General features: G+C 27.8%; 1 protein-coding gene across 1 annotated transcript; it reads right to left on the reverse strand.

The window, feature by feature from the left end:
* Nucleotides 1–4,025: 4,025 nt before the first annotated feature.
* On the reverse strand, nt 4,026–18,342 carry LOC119678415 (guanine nucleotide exchange factor DBS-like). The gene is made up of 8 exons (XM_038090230.1): nt 18,224–18,342; nt 15,054–15,149; nt 9,877–10,062; nt 9,490–9,807; nt 9,214–9,411; nt 8,182–8,652; nt 4,755–4,881; nt 4,026–4,205 (listed from the first exon to the last, which is right to left on the reverse strand). The coding sequence occupies exons 1-8, from the start codon at nt 18,311–18,313 to the stop codon at nt 4,105–4,107; spliced, it is 1,587 nt and encodes a 528-aa protein (XP_037946158.1). The 5' UTR covers nt 18,314–18,342; the 3' UTR covers nt 4,026–4,104.
* Nucleotides 18,343–21,877: the final 3,535 nt, after the last annotated feature.

Here is a 21,877-nt window from a genome sequence, read left to right on the forward strand (position 1 = left end):
ACTTTATTGAAACCTGGTGTTAACGATCGTGAGCAGTCCGTAATATGTAAACCAATTATGAAACAATCTACTCTAACAATACAGAAAAATATGGATCAAGAATCAAGAAAGGAATTTATTCAAAACCAAGTTGATAAAACAGTGAATTCGGAAATTACGTCAAATACTTTATTGAAACCTGGTGTTAACGATCGTGAGCAGTCCGTAATATGTAAACCAATTATGAAACAATCTACTCTAACAATACAGAAAAATATGGATCAAGAATCAAGAAAGGAATTTATTCAAAACCAAGTTGATAAAACAGTGAATTCGGAAATTACTTCAAATACTTTATTGAAACCTGGTGTTAACGATCGTGAGCAGTCCGTAATATATAAACCAATTATGAAACAATCTACTCAAACAATACCGAAAAGTATGGATCCGCAAATGGCACAAATTCCTCTGATGAAACCCATTGTTGCTGATCGTTGTCGTTGCTCCGCAATACCAAAAATATTGATTGAACAGTATGCTCAAATAAGAAAGGGACTTATTGCAAACAAGGTTGATATTCCCAATATTTTATTGAATTGTCGTTCAATTTTAACCAATTTACAACCGGTCATTGGTAATCGTGAGCAATCCGTAATATGTAGACCAATAATGCAAAATTCAATTCAAATAAGAAAGGGAGCTGTTGATAAAATAGTGAATAGTGAGCGTGAGCGGTCTGTTATATGTGAACCAATAAAGAAACATCTTGTTCAAATAAAGAAGGAAGCTATTCTCACAAACCGTGAGCAGTCTGTAATACCGAAAAATATAATGAAACAGTATGCACAACAAAGGAAACGATTTATTGCGAATAATATTGAGAACACAGTTAAACTTCACGTGGAGGATGAAAAACCGTCGTGTTCAAAAGGAAATAGTAAAAGAAAGGGAGATATTCAAAGTGCAATTCCTCATCCAAATAAAAAAAGAGCAGTTACTGAAGATAATAAAGAAAACTTTAAGAAGTTAGAGAGACATCAAACGGATTCAGTTGCAAAAAGATTGCGTTCAAATTTTCAAAATATGGTTCCTGCTTCGAAATTGATGAAATCGAAACGAAGTAGACCGATAACGATGGATCCTGTACTAAAGGAAATTTCGAGGAAAGTCGCTGATGACAAATCTAATACAAAAGATCAAACAGATTCAGTTGCAAAAAGGTTGCGTTCAAATTTTAAAAATATGGTTACTGCTTCGAAATTGATGAAACCTGAAGAAGCTAAACCCATAACGAGGAAACCAGCTAATAAAAAATCTAATTTAAAGATATATCCTTGTCCAAGAGATTCTAAAAGAAGAGGGACTAAAAGACAGTTTAATAAATAATAACTGAACCAACTTTATTACTATACCACTATACATTTATAAAGATAATTTAAAGATAATTTAATTTAAAGATTAAATAATATTTTTCAAGAAGTTTGTTTAATTATATAAAAAATAACATAAGTTAAATTCAATGAAGTTATTTAAAGTTATTTAAATATAAAGCTGTATCTTTGATATTTAATTGCATGATTATGTTTTAAAATGATGGTTGTTGAATTCTTTCGAACATCAATAAATTAATCAACAAAAAAAAAAAATAAATTGGTACCATCTATTTGACATTATTATATGACAAGGAAATACAATTATGCAAATATGTATTCCCATATTATGTGCGAATATATGTGCGCTTCGAAAAGAGAATAATTTTCAAATAGTTTGTGAGCAATACTTTCGATCTACATAAACATCGAAATTGATCATCTTTAAGCCAAATACATATAAATTTACTAGTGAGAATATTATTCCAATACAGTTAGAAAAATTAGAAAATCAAATGATGCTGTTATGTCATGCTGTTATGTCAGATTAAATAGGGCATCTGTCAGCAAAAAATATTGAAGATATTAATGAATGGATGAATTCAAAGAGTTTTATTTGGTGGTCTGGAGGTGGAATGCACTATCAGACCTATCGTTGTCGGAGTTCCCGACTCCCTAACATTAACATAATATGTAGTATACGGAGCTAAACACCTTCTTTTCAGAAAGACTTATTCCTCTTCGAAACCTCCTCCTTCGAGGAGGGTCTTTTTTATGTTGGCAAGCCATGTTCCTGTAATTTTCGATTTGTGTGCAGACTTCCATTTCTAAACATAGGATATAAAATTCCTGTAAAAAAATTACAGATATACTTATTTTTATTTTTATTTTTTATTTATTTATTTTATTTATTTTTTTTATTAAAAAAAATCTTATTTGAATTTTAAGCCATTTTTTATCTTTATTTTATACTTAAATATATATTGCAACTATTTTCGTTCACATTAAAGTAATATTTAATAAATATACTTAAACTTTATAACATAATTAAAACTACCATAGAGTAAAAAACTTACATCATTTATTATTTCTATTGCTTCTGTTGCTGTTATTAGAATTAACAAATTTAAACATAATAGATTTTTACAAAACACAAAAGCAGTGACTATTAATAATATAGTTCTATATGCACATTTTAGTTTCTACAAATTTTTTACAAATTTAGATTTTGAAAATTTTTTTAATTAGTAAGCAAAATTATGTTTTATTGGTTTTAGGTTTTAAGACTAGTTCTAATAGATCTGTCAATAAGTCTGGTAATTTATTTAGTTTAGATTTAATTATAAAAGAAAGATATAAAAAAAAGTGCTCAGGTTATATATATAAGCATTTTTAGAACATTAAGAACAATAATAGTGTGCATATATAGTTGATATTAGATAGGTAATATATATAGATATATATTGTATTCAGATAAGTTAAGATGTTTCAAGTGCAGGGGTTTACGATTTGTGTTTTTCTTTTGATAATACATTCTTAATATATTCAATCAGTTCGAAAAGACACAGTGACTACCAATTTTACACCTAATATTTAATATTTATTTTAGTTCTCATAGTTCCATAGCTATATCCGAGCAAATGATATGACACCATCAATTTTTTACGGCTCTTGGGTCACATTAGATTCATTTACATCTTTTCTGTATTCCTATTGTGACATTAGGTTTGTTAAGTTCTGAGAAGCGGCTGAATTAGAAAATTTACATATATTGCTCTAAGATCTATAGTTATACGAAAAAAATGAGAGAATACATTTTAAATCATATCATCAAAAGCAGTAAGAAGACATTCATGAAATATATGAGTGTTTCAATTACAATTTATAGCAGCTCTATATTATTTGTTTGAGTAATAAATAATACTGAATTTACGTTTTGTAAATTATTATTATTTTTATTAATATCTTTTATTAATTTATTGTTTTTTTGGCATTCACCTTATTTAATTTAATGTCTAAAAATATTTTGTTCATGGTTTAACATTTTTTTTTTTTTGATAAAAAGGGATTCATATATTGTATAAAATTATGTTTTTGTTAGTGTGTAAAAATGATATAAATATTATATTAATTGCTTTAAAAAATATATAAAATATCTAATCGATATAAATACACAGTATGTTTTCTGGAAACATCCCGTAAAGTTCGCAAATGATTTCATTTTCCAATAAACCATGATATCTATATCATATGATCATATATTTTAATTTAATTTAGAAATATATATATATGAAGAAAAAAATCATACGAGTCTATATAGACATCCATAGATATAATAGAGATTCTATAGCCCAAATAGAACAAAGTTTTTATTTTAACAAAGTTCTCTATAATTCTATGTACTTTTAGATTCATCTCAAATTATTCAAAAATTTATTTTATTTCACTAAATTTTCATTTATTTTTATTTTATGAAATTTATATAATTAGATTTATAATATAATTACAATATTTATATATAAATTGTGCAAAAGCAATAGTTTTTTTTTTGAGTACGCAAAGTTTTGGTGTTTAATGTTAACTGATTTATATTTTAATGCAATTATTTTTTTCATTTAGTTTACTAAATTGTCTAATTTTATAAACTAATACTTATTTACATTTGCTAATGTTAAATTAAAAATAATATAAATTATTTATTGCACTTTTATTACAATTAAACTATATAACCTCTATAATTTTATTCGTTTGATTTTTACGGATTTATTCGCTCTTGATTCCGACTCGATGACTGAGAAGATCTTCTATTGATCGATTCCAAATATGCCGCTGGGGTCCAACCTTCTGTATTAGAATCTATAATATATGATTATGATTAATTTTTTTAAATTTGATTAAAATTTTAAATTAAAATGAATTAATTTATTTTAATTTATTTATTATTATATTTTAAAATACAGCTTCATGTACCAGTTAGCAAACAGGACTTAGGTAAATATTTTAATTATAGGTTTGTTTCTTGAAAATCAATTATTAGCTATATACAATATACTAATAATATATCAAAGTACGATTTTATATTTTTGACTCAAAATTGTTTATTGGGACCTTTTTTCAGTATTTTTTATTGGATATAAAAATTAAAAATTATAAATCATAAAAAATTCTATTGGAATTATTTTTTACTATTAGATATTAATTTTATATTTTTATATATACTTTATATACATAATATATCTATATAGATATATATATATAGATATCTTATATTTTTTAACACAATTTGTCCCAATTACAATATACAATATAAAATTTGTCCCAATATAATTTAAAATAAAAAATAAAGATTTATAATAAACAAAATATATATAACTACACACATTTTTAAAGATAATTCTTTATTACCTATAACACGCACAAACCACCAACCAGCACAGCCCACCTTAAGCAGCTCAATAATCTCGCCTTCGCGCATTGAGACTTCAGAGTGTCCCACTGCGACATAATCTGCGAGGGCTATAAATTTACTGCCCTATAATTCATTTTATTAAGCGTAAGCGTGAAATATTAAAAATTTTGTTAGTAAAGCATTGGGATTTATTTATAATTTTTTTTGTTATGTTTTGGTAATAAATTAATAACTAAAAGCATCAGTGATTGTGAATTTCAAGCATTTGAAAACATTTTCTAAATTCAAATTTTTCAACTTAAATTTAATTAAAAATATTTAAAAAATAAATAAATTAATTATAAATCAACTTAAAATTAATAACACATAATTTTCATTAATTAGTTTGCAACTTTATATGAGGTGCTACTATCTTAAATAGTGCATTAATAGAAGCAAATGTTTTATGTGAAATTTATATTAAAATAATACTATTTTTTTAAATTAACTATTTTTATATATGCTATTAAACATTAACAATTTATAATTTTACAAAGTCCGCTACATTAAAATTGGTATTTTGTATTTTTTTTAAACATAAAATAATTAGTTTTAAGTAAATCAAATTCATTTTATTATAGCAATAATGATGACAAAATCCTTTTACATAATTATTTAGGCATTTACTTGACTTTTTGCGACGAGAGTATTATACTTCCAATATTGTTTCTTCTTCATTCTATATCTTTTGAAGATAGCTTTAATTCTTAAATCATGTTAAAATCTTGAGTTTGAGGATATAGCAATTTTTTGTTTAAAGCTTTCAGATTTTTACCTTATTTGGTGTATATATATTAAAAAGTTTTGATTCTTACATTCTTTTAAGGTAGTTCAAATTGCCTATTGAAGTGGTGTGAATATATATACAGAATGTTCTACATATTCCTATAGGTGACATAAATGTTAGAGGTAAACTTTTGGTGTAAGAAATTAATAACATTTATACAAGAGGGTTTATTTTTAACATTAATCGCGATACAAAATATCAAAAGATGTTATGCTATGCTAAATAATAATCACAATCCCAAAAATAGTTTATTCTTAATTAAACTTTTAAGTGTTCTTTTTCCTGTGAGGTCATTAGAATCCTATTGACTAAGGAAACCCTAGTACTAACAACAATTTTGCGCGAAAAAAAGATATAAAACTTCATAAATTCATAAATGACAAATTTGGCAATATAAATTTTTCTTTTATATGGAAACTTATCAATTTTGTTATTTGATGTTTGTACTAGGCTGAAGAAACCAAAAAAACCAGATATATTTCGGGTTTAAACTGGTAACTGGTATTTGTAAATTATTGCATCTCTGATGTGGTAAAGATAGCGAAGGCAGACTTCTCAAATTTCTTACCGGTCTTTATTTAAAAGCAACAGCATCAGTGTATCATAATTGGCAGCAGATGTCTCCAAGTGGAGGTGTTGATATTGTGGATAGTGGTGAGAAGTGGGTAAGAGAAAATATCTAGAGAAAAGCCAATGTATGAACTACAAACACCCATAATTTTTATTATCTCGATAATGAAATTAATTTTGTACAGAAAAATATATAAATAAAATATTGAGTCGGAATTCAGTAAATTTTTACTCAATGCTGAGGTAATTTTCGCATTGAAAGTGGATATAGTCTTAAAGTGGATGTATACATATATACATTATTGCACTAATTTATGCAAGTTCAAACATGTTTCTAAATCTTAAATTTTTCAATGTTTGTTATATATGTATTATACGTAAAAAGGATGTTTAATATACGGTTGTCCACTCCATAAAACACGACGAAATATCCCAGATTTAAAAATGTTTCTATTGGCACTGATATTACAATTTATCAAAATAATTTCTATTTTTATTTCTGCTTATCATCGATAAGATAAAGTATCGACGATAAAGGCTGAAAATTTAATTGTAAAATCGCATCGGATCGCCTTAAATGCCAGAAGCATTTATTTTTTGCAAAAGCTAAAAACTGTTTAATCGTCAAAATTTTAGATATACCTAACACGAATCTAAAATCTCATTTAGTTTAATATTTAAATAATTTTCTTCATTGTTCAATTTATTTTCTTTTTATTTTTTTTTTTGATGTGTATGACAATTTGTAGAGTATATTATTTTATATATATTGACGTAGTTTATTTTTTATTTAAAGGGAATAGATTTTTCCTTTTATTTGTAACTAAAACGTAATACATTATATTATAATTTTTTTATTTAATGAATCTTTTTTTATTACAAAAAAACAAAAATAAAAACAAAAAAAAAACAATTTTAATATTTTTTAATATTCGCAATTAATTTAATAGATTATTTTATAGACTTGTTTACATAATAATAATTTAAAATATTTTTGATTTATATTTTTTATTTTCTATAAATAATTAAATTAACGTATTTTGATAATTTCAATAATTTGTACTTTAATATATAACAATATTTATTGCAACTTTTTTTTTTGGTAAATATACAGAAAGAATATATACAAAAATGCAATTATATCGTAACTTAATAATACTATTACAAAAAGAAAAGCTTATATATAAGCTATATACAAAAGTATATAATGATATATATAACTAATCAGTGCTTAACCGAAACGTAAAATTTAGAGTTTGATTTGCTATTTCGTGGATATGAAGAAGCATCGTGATTATAAGTAGCCCATTGTGCCAAAAAATTCATAAATTTCTATTACATATAAATTACATACATACATACATACATAAAAACGGTGGAGGCAATTAATGAGATATACGATACAGTTTGGATAGGTGCGTTTAAGTAATCCGGTAGGATGAGTTTGTAATACCACCATTTTGGAATATGTGATAGTCAAAGATGAGACCATTTGAAGTAATTTTGCACAATGTTTAACATTTTGTTGTAGGTTTAAATTTTATTTTTAAATTTTTATTATATATTTAATTTATATTTATTATTATTTGTATTTATTACATTTTTTTTAAAGAAATTATTTGTGTTTTTTTTGTGCATGAAAGTAAAAAAAAGAAACCCAAAATATTATATAAGATAAATTATATAAATAATATTTGATGAATATAAAATATATAATGAAATTAAGATAAGAATAAAACCGTTAAAAACAATAGAAAAAGAGAAAATAAAAATATGAAAGACAAAAGCAATAAAAATAAATGAAACTGAATAAAGCACAAATAAAAATTTAAAATTTTCTTTAACAAAAAAAAAAACCCAAACCAAAAAACAATAACTTATAATAATAATAAATTAAAAAATAAAACTAAAAAGTTTATTTCTATAAATTTTTATTCATTTTTTTTTATTCAACTTTTCTTTTTTCAATAATTTAAACTATACATATTCGATTTTTTTCTGTACAAGTTTTGTAATTAATTACTTACCGGTGTGCTATTATCTTCAATAATGGACATCTCATCTTCACTATTTGAATAATCGGAACTCCAACCGCACGCCTCTTGTTGTTCTTTTTCTGTAGAATTGTTTGACAAATTACTACTGGTTACTCCAGATATGGGGCAATTATCGTCACTACTGCAGTTTGAATTCCGATTCGAAGATTCTGAAGATGCATCACAACTTATCGTACGTTGTGGTGTACCCAGTATTATGTTTGGTGTATCCCAAGAAGTGGTCTGTTTTAAGCCACGATGATTTAAGCCATATTGCTTAATTTTTTCTCCTTTCAATTCTTCCAGCTGATTGAGCAGTACGCGTTTTATTTCTGTCACCCATTTATTTTTAATTTCTATAGTAGGTGCCTGTAGAGTGTGTACTTCCTGTCTACCCTGTAGCCATACTTCAAAACGCTTAGTGTCGCCACGTACGGATTCAGTGAGACCAATTTGAGACATCTGTAAAAATTGACCCAATGAATTTATAATATATAAAATTATACGATTGTTGCGAGATATATAGCGAATAAAAATTTATACTGTTATGATACTGAGGAGAGTTCTACTGACTTTAGCAAGCTTAAATTTACTTTGAAAGGTCATTATTTTTAAACCTCATGGTCACAACTGACATTTAGATAGGTTAGGATAGGTGAGTCTGTGACAGATTTAATGTGGATTACTTATGAGCCAATTGGTTTTCTGATTAGATAATTAATAAATAATTAAATTGTATTTGTCGAAGTTGCTTGATAGCATGGTTGTAATTTGAACAGGTTTAAATTCTGACAATTGTAGTTCAAAAACTATATACGGACTATTAACATTTCAAATATATTCAAATACCACTGATGATGAATATTTGACTATATTCGAAATGGTTGTATGGTTGTCCAAAAATTCCTTCAATAAAAAAAAATTTTGTATTTAATCATAATTTTCCTCACCACAAAAACTTCTTTATAATGAAAATAAATAATTTAGTCATTTTGACATCAAATCACTTATATTACACTTTACCTTTAAATAATGTTTAAACTGATACGTGCTCTTATTGTGACCAGGTTTAGATGTCTGCTTACAGAAAAGCATAGATTTTTGGTATAAAAATATGTGTCTCTGTTGTGGTTTTATACGTAAACGTATATCTTTTTTTGACTCGGTCCAAACTTGAAAAGAATCTTGTAGCAGAAGTTCTCCTTGTAATGTAAGATCGTTCTGTTAAAGGTGAGAAAAATTAAAAAAATTATTTTAAAATCAAAATCAATACATATATTTTTTATTAAACAAACTTACTGGAAATCCAGTTATTGCTACTTGATGCATTGAATCGTTGACACATTTCAGTACAATTAACATGCAATCCAAAGCTTTTTGTAATTCCTTCGTACAGCTGCCACTATCACTAAATCGTAGCAGATCTTTAAGTAACAACTGATATTTGGTTATCCTTTGAACAGGTTTCAATAGGTAAGCTGCTAGAGGTAACTTGTGTCCTAAACGTTTTTGACATTCTTGTAGAAAGAGATGTGTATCCACAAGAGTTTCACGTAAACGTTCGGAACGTGGTATATTTTGGCAGTAAAACGAATACAAGCGATAAAAAGTATCACGCTAAGATAAATGAAATTAGATATTGTATTAAATATATATTCCATGCTATTGTAATTATCAGTTACTTACTCTTTGTACAAAGCAAAGTGCAACTAGTTCGGTGGTAGATATACAGTTCTCCAAATCTTGTAAGAAGACTTCGTTATGAAATGTGTACAACTCATGTAAATTACCGAAAAGTATATCTTCTTTGCCTTGTAAAGTAGTGGGTACAAGATGCATCATTTCTTTGGATTGCATTTGGTCGCAATAACCCTAAAAGAGAAAATTTCATATATGAAAATTTTGCATAAAACCTTTATGTTGTAAAATATAATTAAGTAAATATTTATATTATTTTTTCTAATTATTTTTATCTAAATGACAGATAAATATATAGATAATTAACAATTTTATATTGCAATATTATACAACATATTTGTTAGTGTTCTGCATATACATTTATCGAAGAATTGTCATGAAGACATGATTTTCGACATATTAACTCAATTATAGTATGTTCTGCATTTATATACTATTCTTCATTTTAGAAATTAGATGATACATTAATCATATTGACAAAATGTGTTTGTTGAATCATTATTGCAGACCTTGATATTTTAACAATGGGTGTTTTTCATCATTGAACTCTGTGTTATTAAAAGCAAAGGTTGCTAAAGATTGCCTACCAGTTTTAAACGATATCAGCACTGGGGTTAAAGTACATGTAATATGGCCTCGAGGCAAAATGGTATTGAGGAAAAGTACAGCGCTGATGAAGTCATCAGATGGACTACTAATCTTCCCCTGGCATACACAGAAGCGATATGGAAGTACCTGCAGCGATTTGTAAATAGAGAAATAACGTCATTCGGAAGAACAACTCGTCCTGCCCAAACGCAGACAGTTATGTGACGTTTTAGGCATGTTGACAAAATTTGATGGGAAATATTAAAGGGTTTCACTCAGCTTGTCAAAAGAGTGCACATCTAAGGCTGTGGTTTGTGTAACCGGTCTCTGTTTATTTGGTAGGTATATTCTTAGGCTTTATGTTTCTAAGAATGTATGTTATAGAAGTGCTAACGATGAGGAGGAAAAAGCTGCTGTGGCCTAGCTCTATCCTGAAGTAAATTAATTTTTTAGAAAGTAAAGTTTTTAGCTGTTTCACAGAAATGTTCTGCGCTTAGATAAAAATTTTCTGCGATTTATTATGTCGCCGAAATAATTTTATAATCAACTAATAGATCCCGTCAGTAGTAGTATATTACTTAGTATAGTCTAAGTAAGTTGGTCATTTAGACTAACTGCTTCAATAACTTTACTAAATCTAGTTTTTCAAAAAAATCTGATGCAAAAGAAGACACAAAAATCAAAATAAAAAGCTTAGTTAGATAATATGGGATGAAAAGAGTTCAGGTGTATGTTCAAGAGGTTATGTCTATAAAAAGAAACCATGAACGCTGTGTTATAAATTGTGTGCATCCTGACATCTGGAGAATTTAACACAAGAAGTAAATGTAAAAGAAATAATTAAAATAAAAATAATAGTTAGACAATATGGGATCAACAAAGTCCAGCTCTATGTACAAGTGGTTTTTAATGTCCATAAATGGAAATCGTAGATCGAATATTGCAATTCTGCTTGTCCTTTGGCACAGAACCATTGCAAGAAAAAAATAGTTATTGTTAACACAATAATCTTCTTTTGAATAAATTCTAATAGAAATTAGCCTTTTAAAGTGGCTTTTCGACTATTTACACTGATTTCTTTTAAATTTAACACATATGTATTTAATTTAATTTGTAATTTATAATAATAATTTAATATGTAATTTAACTTAATTTACAGCTCCACATGTAACGGAATATTTTATTCTACATATAATGTAAAATCACTTAAAATATTTTAATTAAAAATTAGTTTATAATTACACAAGAAATTTCATTATAAATATCAGTTCCACTTCCACTTCCATTATTGCTGTCATTTTTCTTAAGTCTGCAATTACACTCCATGCTTGTATTTTCACAGTAAGCAGATAAATCGTTGCTTATGAACTGTCCAAATTTATCCTCCACATAGGAATCAGTATCAACATATCCTTGTGCTGTTACAAAGTCCTTTAGTATACGTTCATATTTCTGAACTTTAAACTTACTAAAAGGAATTTTCGGCAATGAGAAAGAATTTTCTTTAGAACTTTCTTCAAAGAACTCATAACAGTATTTCAGTGTTTCGCGATAGGACTGTGTAAAAAAATTTAATTTTGGCTTGTGTTCCATATTAACTGAGTCGGGAGAAGCATTTGATAATTTATTCCAATCTTGTATAGGTAATTTTAAATTATTTCTAAGAGCAGTAGAACGGCAACTGTTACAGATGTGACTATAAATTTCTGGCGATACTTCTGAAAATCGCAGTCTTTTAGGGGTGGCCAGCATTTTTGTGCGGTTCAAGGAATTCTTGCTCAATGCCGAACTAGCGCGAATAACAGACGATGAAATTGAGGTTAAACTTTTTGGTTCTGTCTCTTCAAGGTATGCTAAAATGTCTGTATAATTTTTACGTGCTAGATAAGCCTTAAACTCGGTGTCGTTCTCAATTTCCGAATAGCTGTTATATTCCAAGTAATCATTAACCAAACGATATTCCAAAGATTCATTACAACTCGATAGTTCTATTAGTTCTTTGAAAATACTTTTACGTTCGTCCTTAAGCCGTTGTAAACTATCTTTTGCTGATGTTATGCTTTCCAGTGAATTACATTCTTCGATCTCTTGAAATGTATCCATAATTTTAATAGTTGATTTACCATTCAACATGTTACGCGTCGCAAAGTTATAAATATTTGTGCCGAACACATAATCGCTTTGACCATTTGAAGAGTCTTTCAAATCGGCGCGAAAATCATTGGGTGTGAAGCAAGCATTGTTTTTGTTTTTTACACCATTTCTAGATTGTTGATCGAATAGTGAGCCTTGAAAGGATAAAGGCGATTCACACGCTGTATTGCGGTGTTGAAAATTTAAACGTTTGATAGAATCACTAATTTTAACATTGAATTTTCCTATGAGATTCGCGGTAGTATTTTGTAATTTCTTGCGACGAAAGGAACCCGAGGAAACCGATTGCGACTTTGAGGCTTTGCGTAAATCATAGCCTCCGTAACGCATATTGACACTTTAAACTATAAATTTTATAACTTTTCAATAATTATTAGAGAAGTAATTTTTTGTTGTATCAGCCACAGCAACTAAACGAGAAATGTTTTTAATTTCCACTTATGGAAGCGATTTAACCAAGTAAAGAGTTTATTATATCAAAATTAAAACTGAAAATTACTTGGCACTTTATTAGAAAATAAATGATGAGGTTTAATGCACTAATTGTTGCAGAAACGTAGGCATTCAAGTGTTTCCAACTACTTACCCACTGCACCTAACAATTGAATATATTTGATGCCTTTATATTTTTTTCCGAAAAAAATGCACGTTATCTTGATTATGTAGTTTGGCAGCGATTACAAATTTTAGATCTGCAGTATTACCGTTTCACCATTCTGTTTGATATATGAAATACAAGAATACCAAAGTTTACTGACCATTCTCATATGATTTGAAAATATTTTTCATATTTACTTCATGCTTCATGGTCATGGCTATTCTACACTTCCTACTCATTCATTTTACATTTTAATTATGGTTCGCCCCTATTCTATGCCGTTCATTTGAACTCTTTACTCAATCATTGGGAATTGCTAATTATATAAAGTGAACCCCACTAGGCTTAGTTGAGTTACAATATAGTTTTTTTTCATGTTTTTATATTTACTTTAAATATTATTCCATTTGATTTGGATTAATAATTGTGTTAACAAGTGGAGAGTGTTCTGTTCTATTAATACTTTTTTTTATATTTTCAAAATATATGCACATAAGCTTTACACGGGTTTCAAGTAATGGGTAGATATAACTAGTTCTAAGACTAGTTAAAGTAGATCATAACCCAACTTAAACAGACGTAGAGAAATGATAGAAACTTTTTGATACCTCTGGTAAATTTTTGAACTGGTGTTTTTGAAATTTTTAATATATATAAGTCTCTCTTATAACCTCAATACTAATAAATTTAATAATGCTCTTTACTTATTGTTAAAGACATTTTCAACATTTTATTATTAATACCCTACATATGTTATATGAATTATTGTATAATGTTCGATAGTTCTCGATCTGAAGTGCGCCGATCTTAGTTCTATAAGAAGAATTGCCGCGTCTACATACCAATCATATATTGGTTAATAAGAATTATGATGTTTTAATCGACATTACAACATAGGTATAATCAATTTCGGAAAAGAAAAACAATAATGCAACAACAAAATATATATTAGCTATTTGTTATATGTTTCTCGTCTAGTTTAGATCTGATCGATCTTGAAATTGCTAACTAATAAACTAAAAAGGTTTAATTAAAAAAGTAAATGTGATTAAATTAAGCAAGTTAAATACTTTATGTTGAAGAACTTATAATATTTATATGAGCCACCGATATTTGAAAAGAACACTCACTGCGTTCTTCAGTTTTATTTATAACTATAATGTCTATAACAGTGTTTCTTAAGATGCAACAAATAGCGGACCGAAAAATATGAAATATATTTTATAAGAACCGGAAAATATATTCTCAAAAAAATAATATTCGTAAATACGAAAATACAATATATAACGAATCGATGGAGCTATATGTGCGATCTCTATGATAGTGGTCCGGGGACCGGCGGGTCAGAAACTTTTTCTGTAAACATGTCTATGATTATTTATGTGTTCATAATTTTAAATTATTGTGATATTTTACCCGATTTTGGCACTATAGATGTTAAGAAAAGGTATTTGTAGATAGTGGAGAAATACAAATAGTGGAGAAATGCATATAAACGGTATGCACACTTTTTTCGAGTTTGGTCGGATAATATAAGAACAAAAGACAACTTATAAAATTTTAAATTGAATCTAGAAATTTAGCCAAGAAAACAAATCACGGCTTTGTCGTTCTCAGTTCAAAAAGACTTAAAGATAGACTTAAAGTATGATTATTTTATTAAACTTAGTACGATTCTTAGACCAAATTAAAGTAAGATGTACCTATATTACGTATTTAGTATATGATGATTTATTTAGTATATTGTATCATTGTAATAATTTATTAAAAAATATTTCTTAATAAGAATGTAATTATATAATATATACAATTAGTTTAAATTTACCTTAAGTATTGAACTCATTTCACTGACGTAGATTCTTTCTGTTTCTAAAAGTTCGGTGAGTACATGACCACGTTTAAGGCGACGTGCTTCCGTATCCTAAAAAATAAAAATTAAAACAAGTTAGTCAGATATTAAGTAACTAAAATTAAAATAAAAATATATTTTATTTCCATATATTATATATAACAAATGCATTATAAAATATAACCACTCCCAGTGAATGAACCAAAGCTAGTTTAGGTGGCAGATGACAGACTCGTTCGATAAATGCAATAATGCAGATTATGTTGATTATATGCAAGAGCAATTTGCAGTCCACCTTGTTATTAAGTAAGCTGCAATTTCGCACCAATGTCAATGAACAACTTTCATCTACCAGGATGAACTGGTTGCGAACAGATTTGCGGATTAGAAAAACGTTTATAAAAACATTACTTTAAAAATAAATATTTTTCGTTATTTCCAAAAAATAAATAAATAAATAAAAAATAGTCGTTGGTGGACATAATAAATCAGTTTACGCTTTTAAAAATTGGCAGGAAATAGTTTGTGATAAGAGGAGTGCATAAAATTAACGTACGTGTATGCATGATTTTGCGACAAAAAAAAAAATATATTAAGTATATAACAAATTTAAAAGGTGGATATAGGAAGTTTATTAGGCATAATAAGTTATTTAAGATGCAAATTAGAGCAACTTCCCTGTTTCCGGTAAATATTTTTTTTCGCAAAGATATATAATATATATATTTCTTTTTTAATTGAGTTGTATAATGAGACATATATAGTAATTTAAGATGAATTTACTATTGGGTCTAAAAGTTGGCATCGCTGTCGTATTCTACTCTTGTCATATATAGAATATACATAGAAGTATTAGAGGTTTCTTGAAGATTGTAATAGACTTTAAAACATTGAAACTTGAACATAGGTATTTAAGTAGTTTTATCTGAACCAAGGTAAATCACTTGATGTTACTATTTGTACTATATTATTTATTCAAAATGTTTCACTTTTTGTGGCCCTCCTTAGCAAATGTCAGGAACCTCTTAGTTCATACGACTTAATTGATAACGAAAGAAATTATATAAAGAATGTAATGAAAATTTAGTATTTTAATTTTTTTGAATTCCCGCGCTTATCCAATCGGTAAATTTTTTTATTTTCACGCTGGCAACACTATTATACACATTCTGTCAAAGTTTAACGCATATCGTAAGATTAGTTTTTGTTTGGCGTCTATATAAAGAAGTCGAAAAATTTTCGTGTGGCGATTGGTTGTTGTGAGTTGGATGGGCATGTCAAATTTATAGACCCTCGTTCTTTTTTGATCGCAAGGTATATATATATAAACATATATATATAAATTGGTGTTTGAGATCAAAATAAAAACATTATATTATGTCTTTTAAGATTTATTCATGTTTAAAATATCGGTACTAAATGTATTTTTACGAAAGTTCGCAAAGCAGTAAAATTGATTCTAATATATGATTTCATAATTGAATGATTAATAAATGCTTTTGTTTACAAAAAAATTGAACAGCATATTAACTAATCTTGCGAAGATTAAACGAAAGATAAATATCTCTAAAATTAAAACAAATTGAGGGAACCGTAGAGCTTATAGGTGATGCCGGTACTAACATCAAAGGGAGCAAGATAAAACTAATTTTAATATAGAGTTTAGACTATTATTTCATTAAATTACAGATTTTGAATATTTTTTTAAGAAGAGTAAGGATTTTAATTTAAGTTGATAAATTCCTCTTATACTGCTTAAAATAATAGCGAATAACAGCTGAGTGTGAATTCTATATAAAATAGTTTTTACGGTTGCTTAAATTTGATCATTGATTGACTCAGCATGGACAGATTGAACTGTTGTAAATTGTGAAATTTGTAATTTATATAAAAAGATTTACTGTAAATGGTAATATATTTTTGTTTTGTTTATTTTTACAAAAATTAGAATAAGGCAATAAAACGCTTACTTTGCTTACTTGCAAAGTAAGCAACGGGATCCTTGCATGTAAGCCTCTTTCCTTCTGTGGAAGAGGTAACACTTCGCTACTTATTAGAGTAGAAAAAGACAACAAATTAGGTAGATCATAGTGGAACAACATACCAGGTTTACATTCTAAATCACTTATAGGGACCTACAACTTAAACAATTAGAGAATTAAACAGGAATTGCAACAGGACACTGTGAGTTGCACAACTATCTAAATAAACTGAGATTTATTTCCGATGGAACCTGCAGGTTTGTAAGGAGAAGAAAGAGATCGGGTGGTATGTGCTTAGGAACTGTTCTGCACTAGTGTATAAAGGAAAGAAACTCTTAGATAGATACACAATATTTCAAGATGAAGTATTACTTCGGAGCACAGAAAAATATTATTGTATTAAAAATATAATATTATATATAATAATGTTATATATATTATAAAATGTAACTCAAGAGATAGGACATTTTGAGTTATTGTCAGTGCAAGTAGCGGGTACTTTAGATCTAAAAGGCACCATACCATATTCACATTGTATAATAATAGCGGGAACATAAAATCTGATTTAATCATTTACAACTCAAACAAGGCGCACACCCAATTACTTATTGAAATTTAAGCAAATTAGATTTGCTAAAGATTAAGAGGTTTTTGTACCTTTGCATTCCTTTATTACTTGAAAGATTCATTAAACTTAAACTTATTAATAACATTTTTTAAACATTTGTTAACATTAAAGTGCTATGAATTTTATGTTGGGATCGTAGCTAAATAAAATGTATAACATTTTAATGATAAATCTCCGTTACTTCTTCAACTAAACACATTACTCTATGGGCCATAATTTGCCCATCGCTGACGTGGTTATCTGTACGTTCATCTACGCGTAACAGCATAAAATTGTACATAAATTTTTATTACAATTTACTGAAAAACTGTTTTGATTATATATCTTTTTTGCACTTGACTTGATATGTAATGTATCTTTGATTGATTTTAAATGAAACGTTTTTTGTTTTACTTTAGTTTTTATCTTTGATTTTTATTGATCGTTCCAATTCGTTTGGAAAAAAGTAAATAAAACGCAATGTTTTTATAGTTTCAACTGAGTTTCGAATAAATAAAAATAAAGTTAAGAAAAAATGCAATTATGGATGAGTTTACCTGTTGATTTTGCATGTGCTCACTGTTATCTGGACTGGAGCCAGTAGTATCACCATTTAATGAAACTCCAGAGTCAACCACGCCATCCATTGATCTCGGTCGCAATTCATGTATAACATCAGTCTAAAAAGAAATGAGAAAAAAAGTGATAAAAGTATTTAAATACACTATGTGGTAAGTTTATAACAGAATAAGAAATGTTTTTTATTTCGATTCTCTTGACTTTTCTATTGGCGAAATTTATTGCGTTTTTAACGTCAGTTTAAAATTTTAATATCTGAAAAAACTTTTCAATCAAATTGTATATTTTAAGCATCAAAAACCTTTAAATCATAAGAAATATTTTTTCATTGTCTATTCTAAATCTATTTTCTGGCACTTCTCTTCTTCTTGTATCTAAATTGTCTAAATTGTGTTTATGAAAGAAGTTTAGCTAACGGTCGGCACAAATCCGCTCGATAGTTAATTTATTTTAATACAAATTTTTATATTATTTGTGGATAGTCAAAGCGTAAACAGAGTAGAGAGGAAGCTTCAATGCTGTATATAAACAAAATAAAATCGTTGGTAATTACAAGAAAATTTCTAAGTCTTCAACATAATTTATATTTAAATACGAAAAGCGGTTCTTTTTTGTATTTGTTTTGCTATTGTAGTTTTGGTAAGTTTTGGTAAGTTTTGTTAAGTTTTCTACGTTTTGTATTTAGTGCTTCTGTATTTGAACTTAACTAAGTTAGTACCACTTTCGCTTCTACCAAACGCCACACATGTCTCAAAACAAAACATTAAACAATCTTCATGGCCAAATAAAAGTTATTCATTCGTACGCCAGCATTTTGCGGTTGGCTCTGTTGATGATAGACAAGTATCTTAAAGTATCTTAAAGATACTTGTAGTCGTACACGCTTTCTTTGTACGAGCAGTGTTAATGTGCGTTAATCGCTTTTGTGATTTAGAAAATGTAATTTTTCTAACTTCTTTTTATTTTTTTTTCTCCTTTTTATTTGTTTGTTGCTGGTTTTTATAGCATAAAGTGCTGAAGAAAATTCTTCACTTTTAAGTAAAAGTAATGAATGACATTAGGAAATGCTCCAGAGACAAGTACTAGCAAATTTCAGTTAATTTCAGTTACTCAGAAAAGGTTTATTGTGCTTTAAAGTTTATGTAATTTATTTAATCTGTTAAATCGTTTAAGAGTTAAGTAAATCATTTAATAATAATAAATCTAAACTGCAGAAATTATTATTAATTGGATATGTCGTATATTAGAAAAACTTGCATTGGATTATGTACGTTTTTTTTTTCATTTCAAGATGAATAGGAAGTACTTTAATTTGTATTACGAAAGTACTTACAATTTCCGTTAAGTTTTTTGAAAAATGGTTATAATAAATTTAATAATTCATTTCTAGTTGAGTATAGTACATCCCACTGTTATGTAAGATGATATCGAGTTTTAAAGACAATTAAATTATAACATATATAAATTACAAAATAATTTTAGTAAGAATTTTTAGTGTGACAAACGCTTCATTGGAAGGAATTTCAGCAGCACCAAAATAATGTAATATACATATTTGGATAAAACTTTATCTTTGTTGAGGATTAAGTCCTTTTTAAACCCCCGAGGTATTTTTGGTTACAGTACTCATTTGAAAATATGCAACTAAACATTGAGTGAAAATAGATGTGTTAACTTTAACCACCACGACACTTCTTTATGTAGCCAATCCAGTGCCCACGCAACCGTGATACAACATATCACGTTGAAAGTAAAAAACAGACTTGTTATCAGTTTTACTCCAAAATAATTTAACGTGAGAGGTATGTCTTACTTTGGGCAAATACTAATCCCTATTCCGAAGGGGGGAATAGTGTCCAGTATTTAAAACAGTTCTTAAGGCACAGTTAAATGCCATTAAAGATGTAATACTCATTTTTTCAATCGATCGGTATATCACCCAACAGAGACCATATGTAGTCAAGGAGTAACCCAAGGATCACTTGGGTTACAACTCTTTATGATTGACAAAGTTCTTAAACTTCTTATAACCTATGTTAGTTAAAGAAAAATTTGACTCAATAATAATTAAATGGATGAGCCTTTAACAAATAGTCTAATGGAAAAGGGTTTTGAAAATCACATGTTAATTATACATGTACACAATTTAATTGTCCACGACTTTATGGTAAATCCTGGAAAATAGTCCCAAATTAAAACGTTAGAAAATGATAACAATCAAATCATTGAATAAAATGCATGATAACAACTGTCGGGATCACCCCATACCTTTAAGTCGCAAACTGAACCTTTGAGTTCTCTTGCCAACAGTTTTAAAAAAATTTCCGAATGAGATTTTAAAAATCCGTCATTAAATATTTCGGATTATACTTGCGGGGCTTCATGGTTAATTCTTGTGATATAACCACAAAATAACACGCTAGTTAAGAATTTATTCCCAAACTATGAATAATATTAAGCTACGATAAAACTAATTATTTCACTTCTATTGTGAATAAGATCCTACTTCATTCTTAGAGGGTAATTGAGAAATAAAACCCTCTATCGACAAATAACAGGTGGCTTAATATACAAATTGTGCTGTATATTTTGCAAAAACTTGGACAGTAATCAACAATGATTAGGGTATTAGGAGTATTCGATAAAAACTGTTTTTGGAAGATCCATGGTTTCGTACTTGTTGGTGCCCAATAACATGTTGACAGAACTATTTGTTCCATGAGGAATATCGCGACATCGATAAATGATAGTTAGGCGTAATGATTCAGTTACTTCTTTGCCTTGATCATGTCGTATCATTCATGAATAGATGAAAAGCATCTTACTAGAAAGATGTTTCATTAGGTACTCTCCGGTGGAAAACTTAAACGAGAAAATCAAAAAAAAACATTGTTGGTGGTAGGCTCAAGCAGTCAATGACATGAAGACATTTGATATTATGAACTGAGCACAGCAAGCCACTAAGAGGGTTGGTGGGAGAAGGCAGCTAAGTACTTACTTAACTTAAATCTGTAAAGCCCATCTAAGAAAGGACTATTAAAACATATGAGAGTATCTCTCACAGGATGAAATAAAAATGTGTGGTGTTGTAGTTCAGCACTATGTACACCACTGCCATTAAAAATTTATTTGGTATTTATACTCCAAAAAGTTCAATTTAATTCTTTTTGCACTTCTCAATATTTAAATATCTGTATACTCTTTACAAAGTATATATCTATATATAACATCTGGTTTATGTGTTTTAGTTCATTCATGAAGAATTGGGTCTCTTTTCTGACTTAAATTGACAATTTCTGTTTCACTTCAAGGTATGGGAAAAAATTAATTCTTTCAATTGTTGAATGTATTGGATTTTAGTCGTTGACATTTTTCCATTAGATACTCGTATTTCTTTTATAAGCTTTTTAATGTTTTGTCGGTGGTAATAACTAAATTACCTCAATTCTAAAGCCGTTTGTTCCAATTGCAATTGTTGTGCTGGCTTTTATTTGCTTTTTAAATTAAGTTTATTGTTGTTTTTTTTAAATTGAAAATTAACACCGTTCCTCAGCACTTTTTTTGTGAGTAAAATATGCCGGTAACAAACAAGATACAAATATACTTCATAGTTGCTTGATGTGAGAACTGTT

The sequence above is a fragment of the Teleopsis dalmanni genome, chromosome 2, assembly GCF_002237135.1.
Source record: "Teleopsis dalmanni isolate 2A chromosome 2, ASM223713v2, whole genome shotgun sequence".
NCBI classification, from domain to species: Eukaryota; Metazoa; Arthropoda; class Insecta; order Diptera; family Diopsidae; genus Teleopsis; species Teleopsis dalmanni.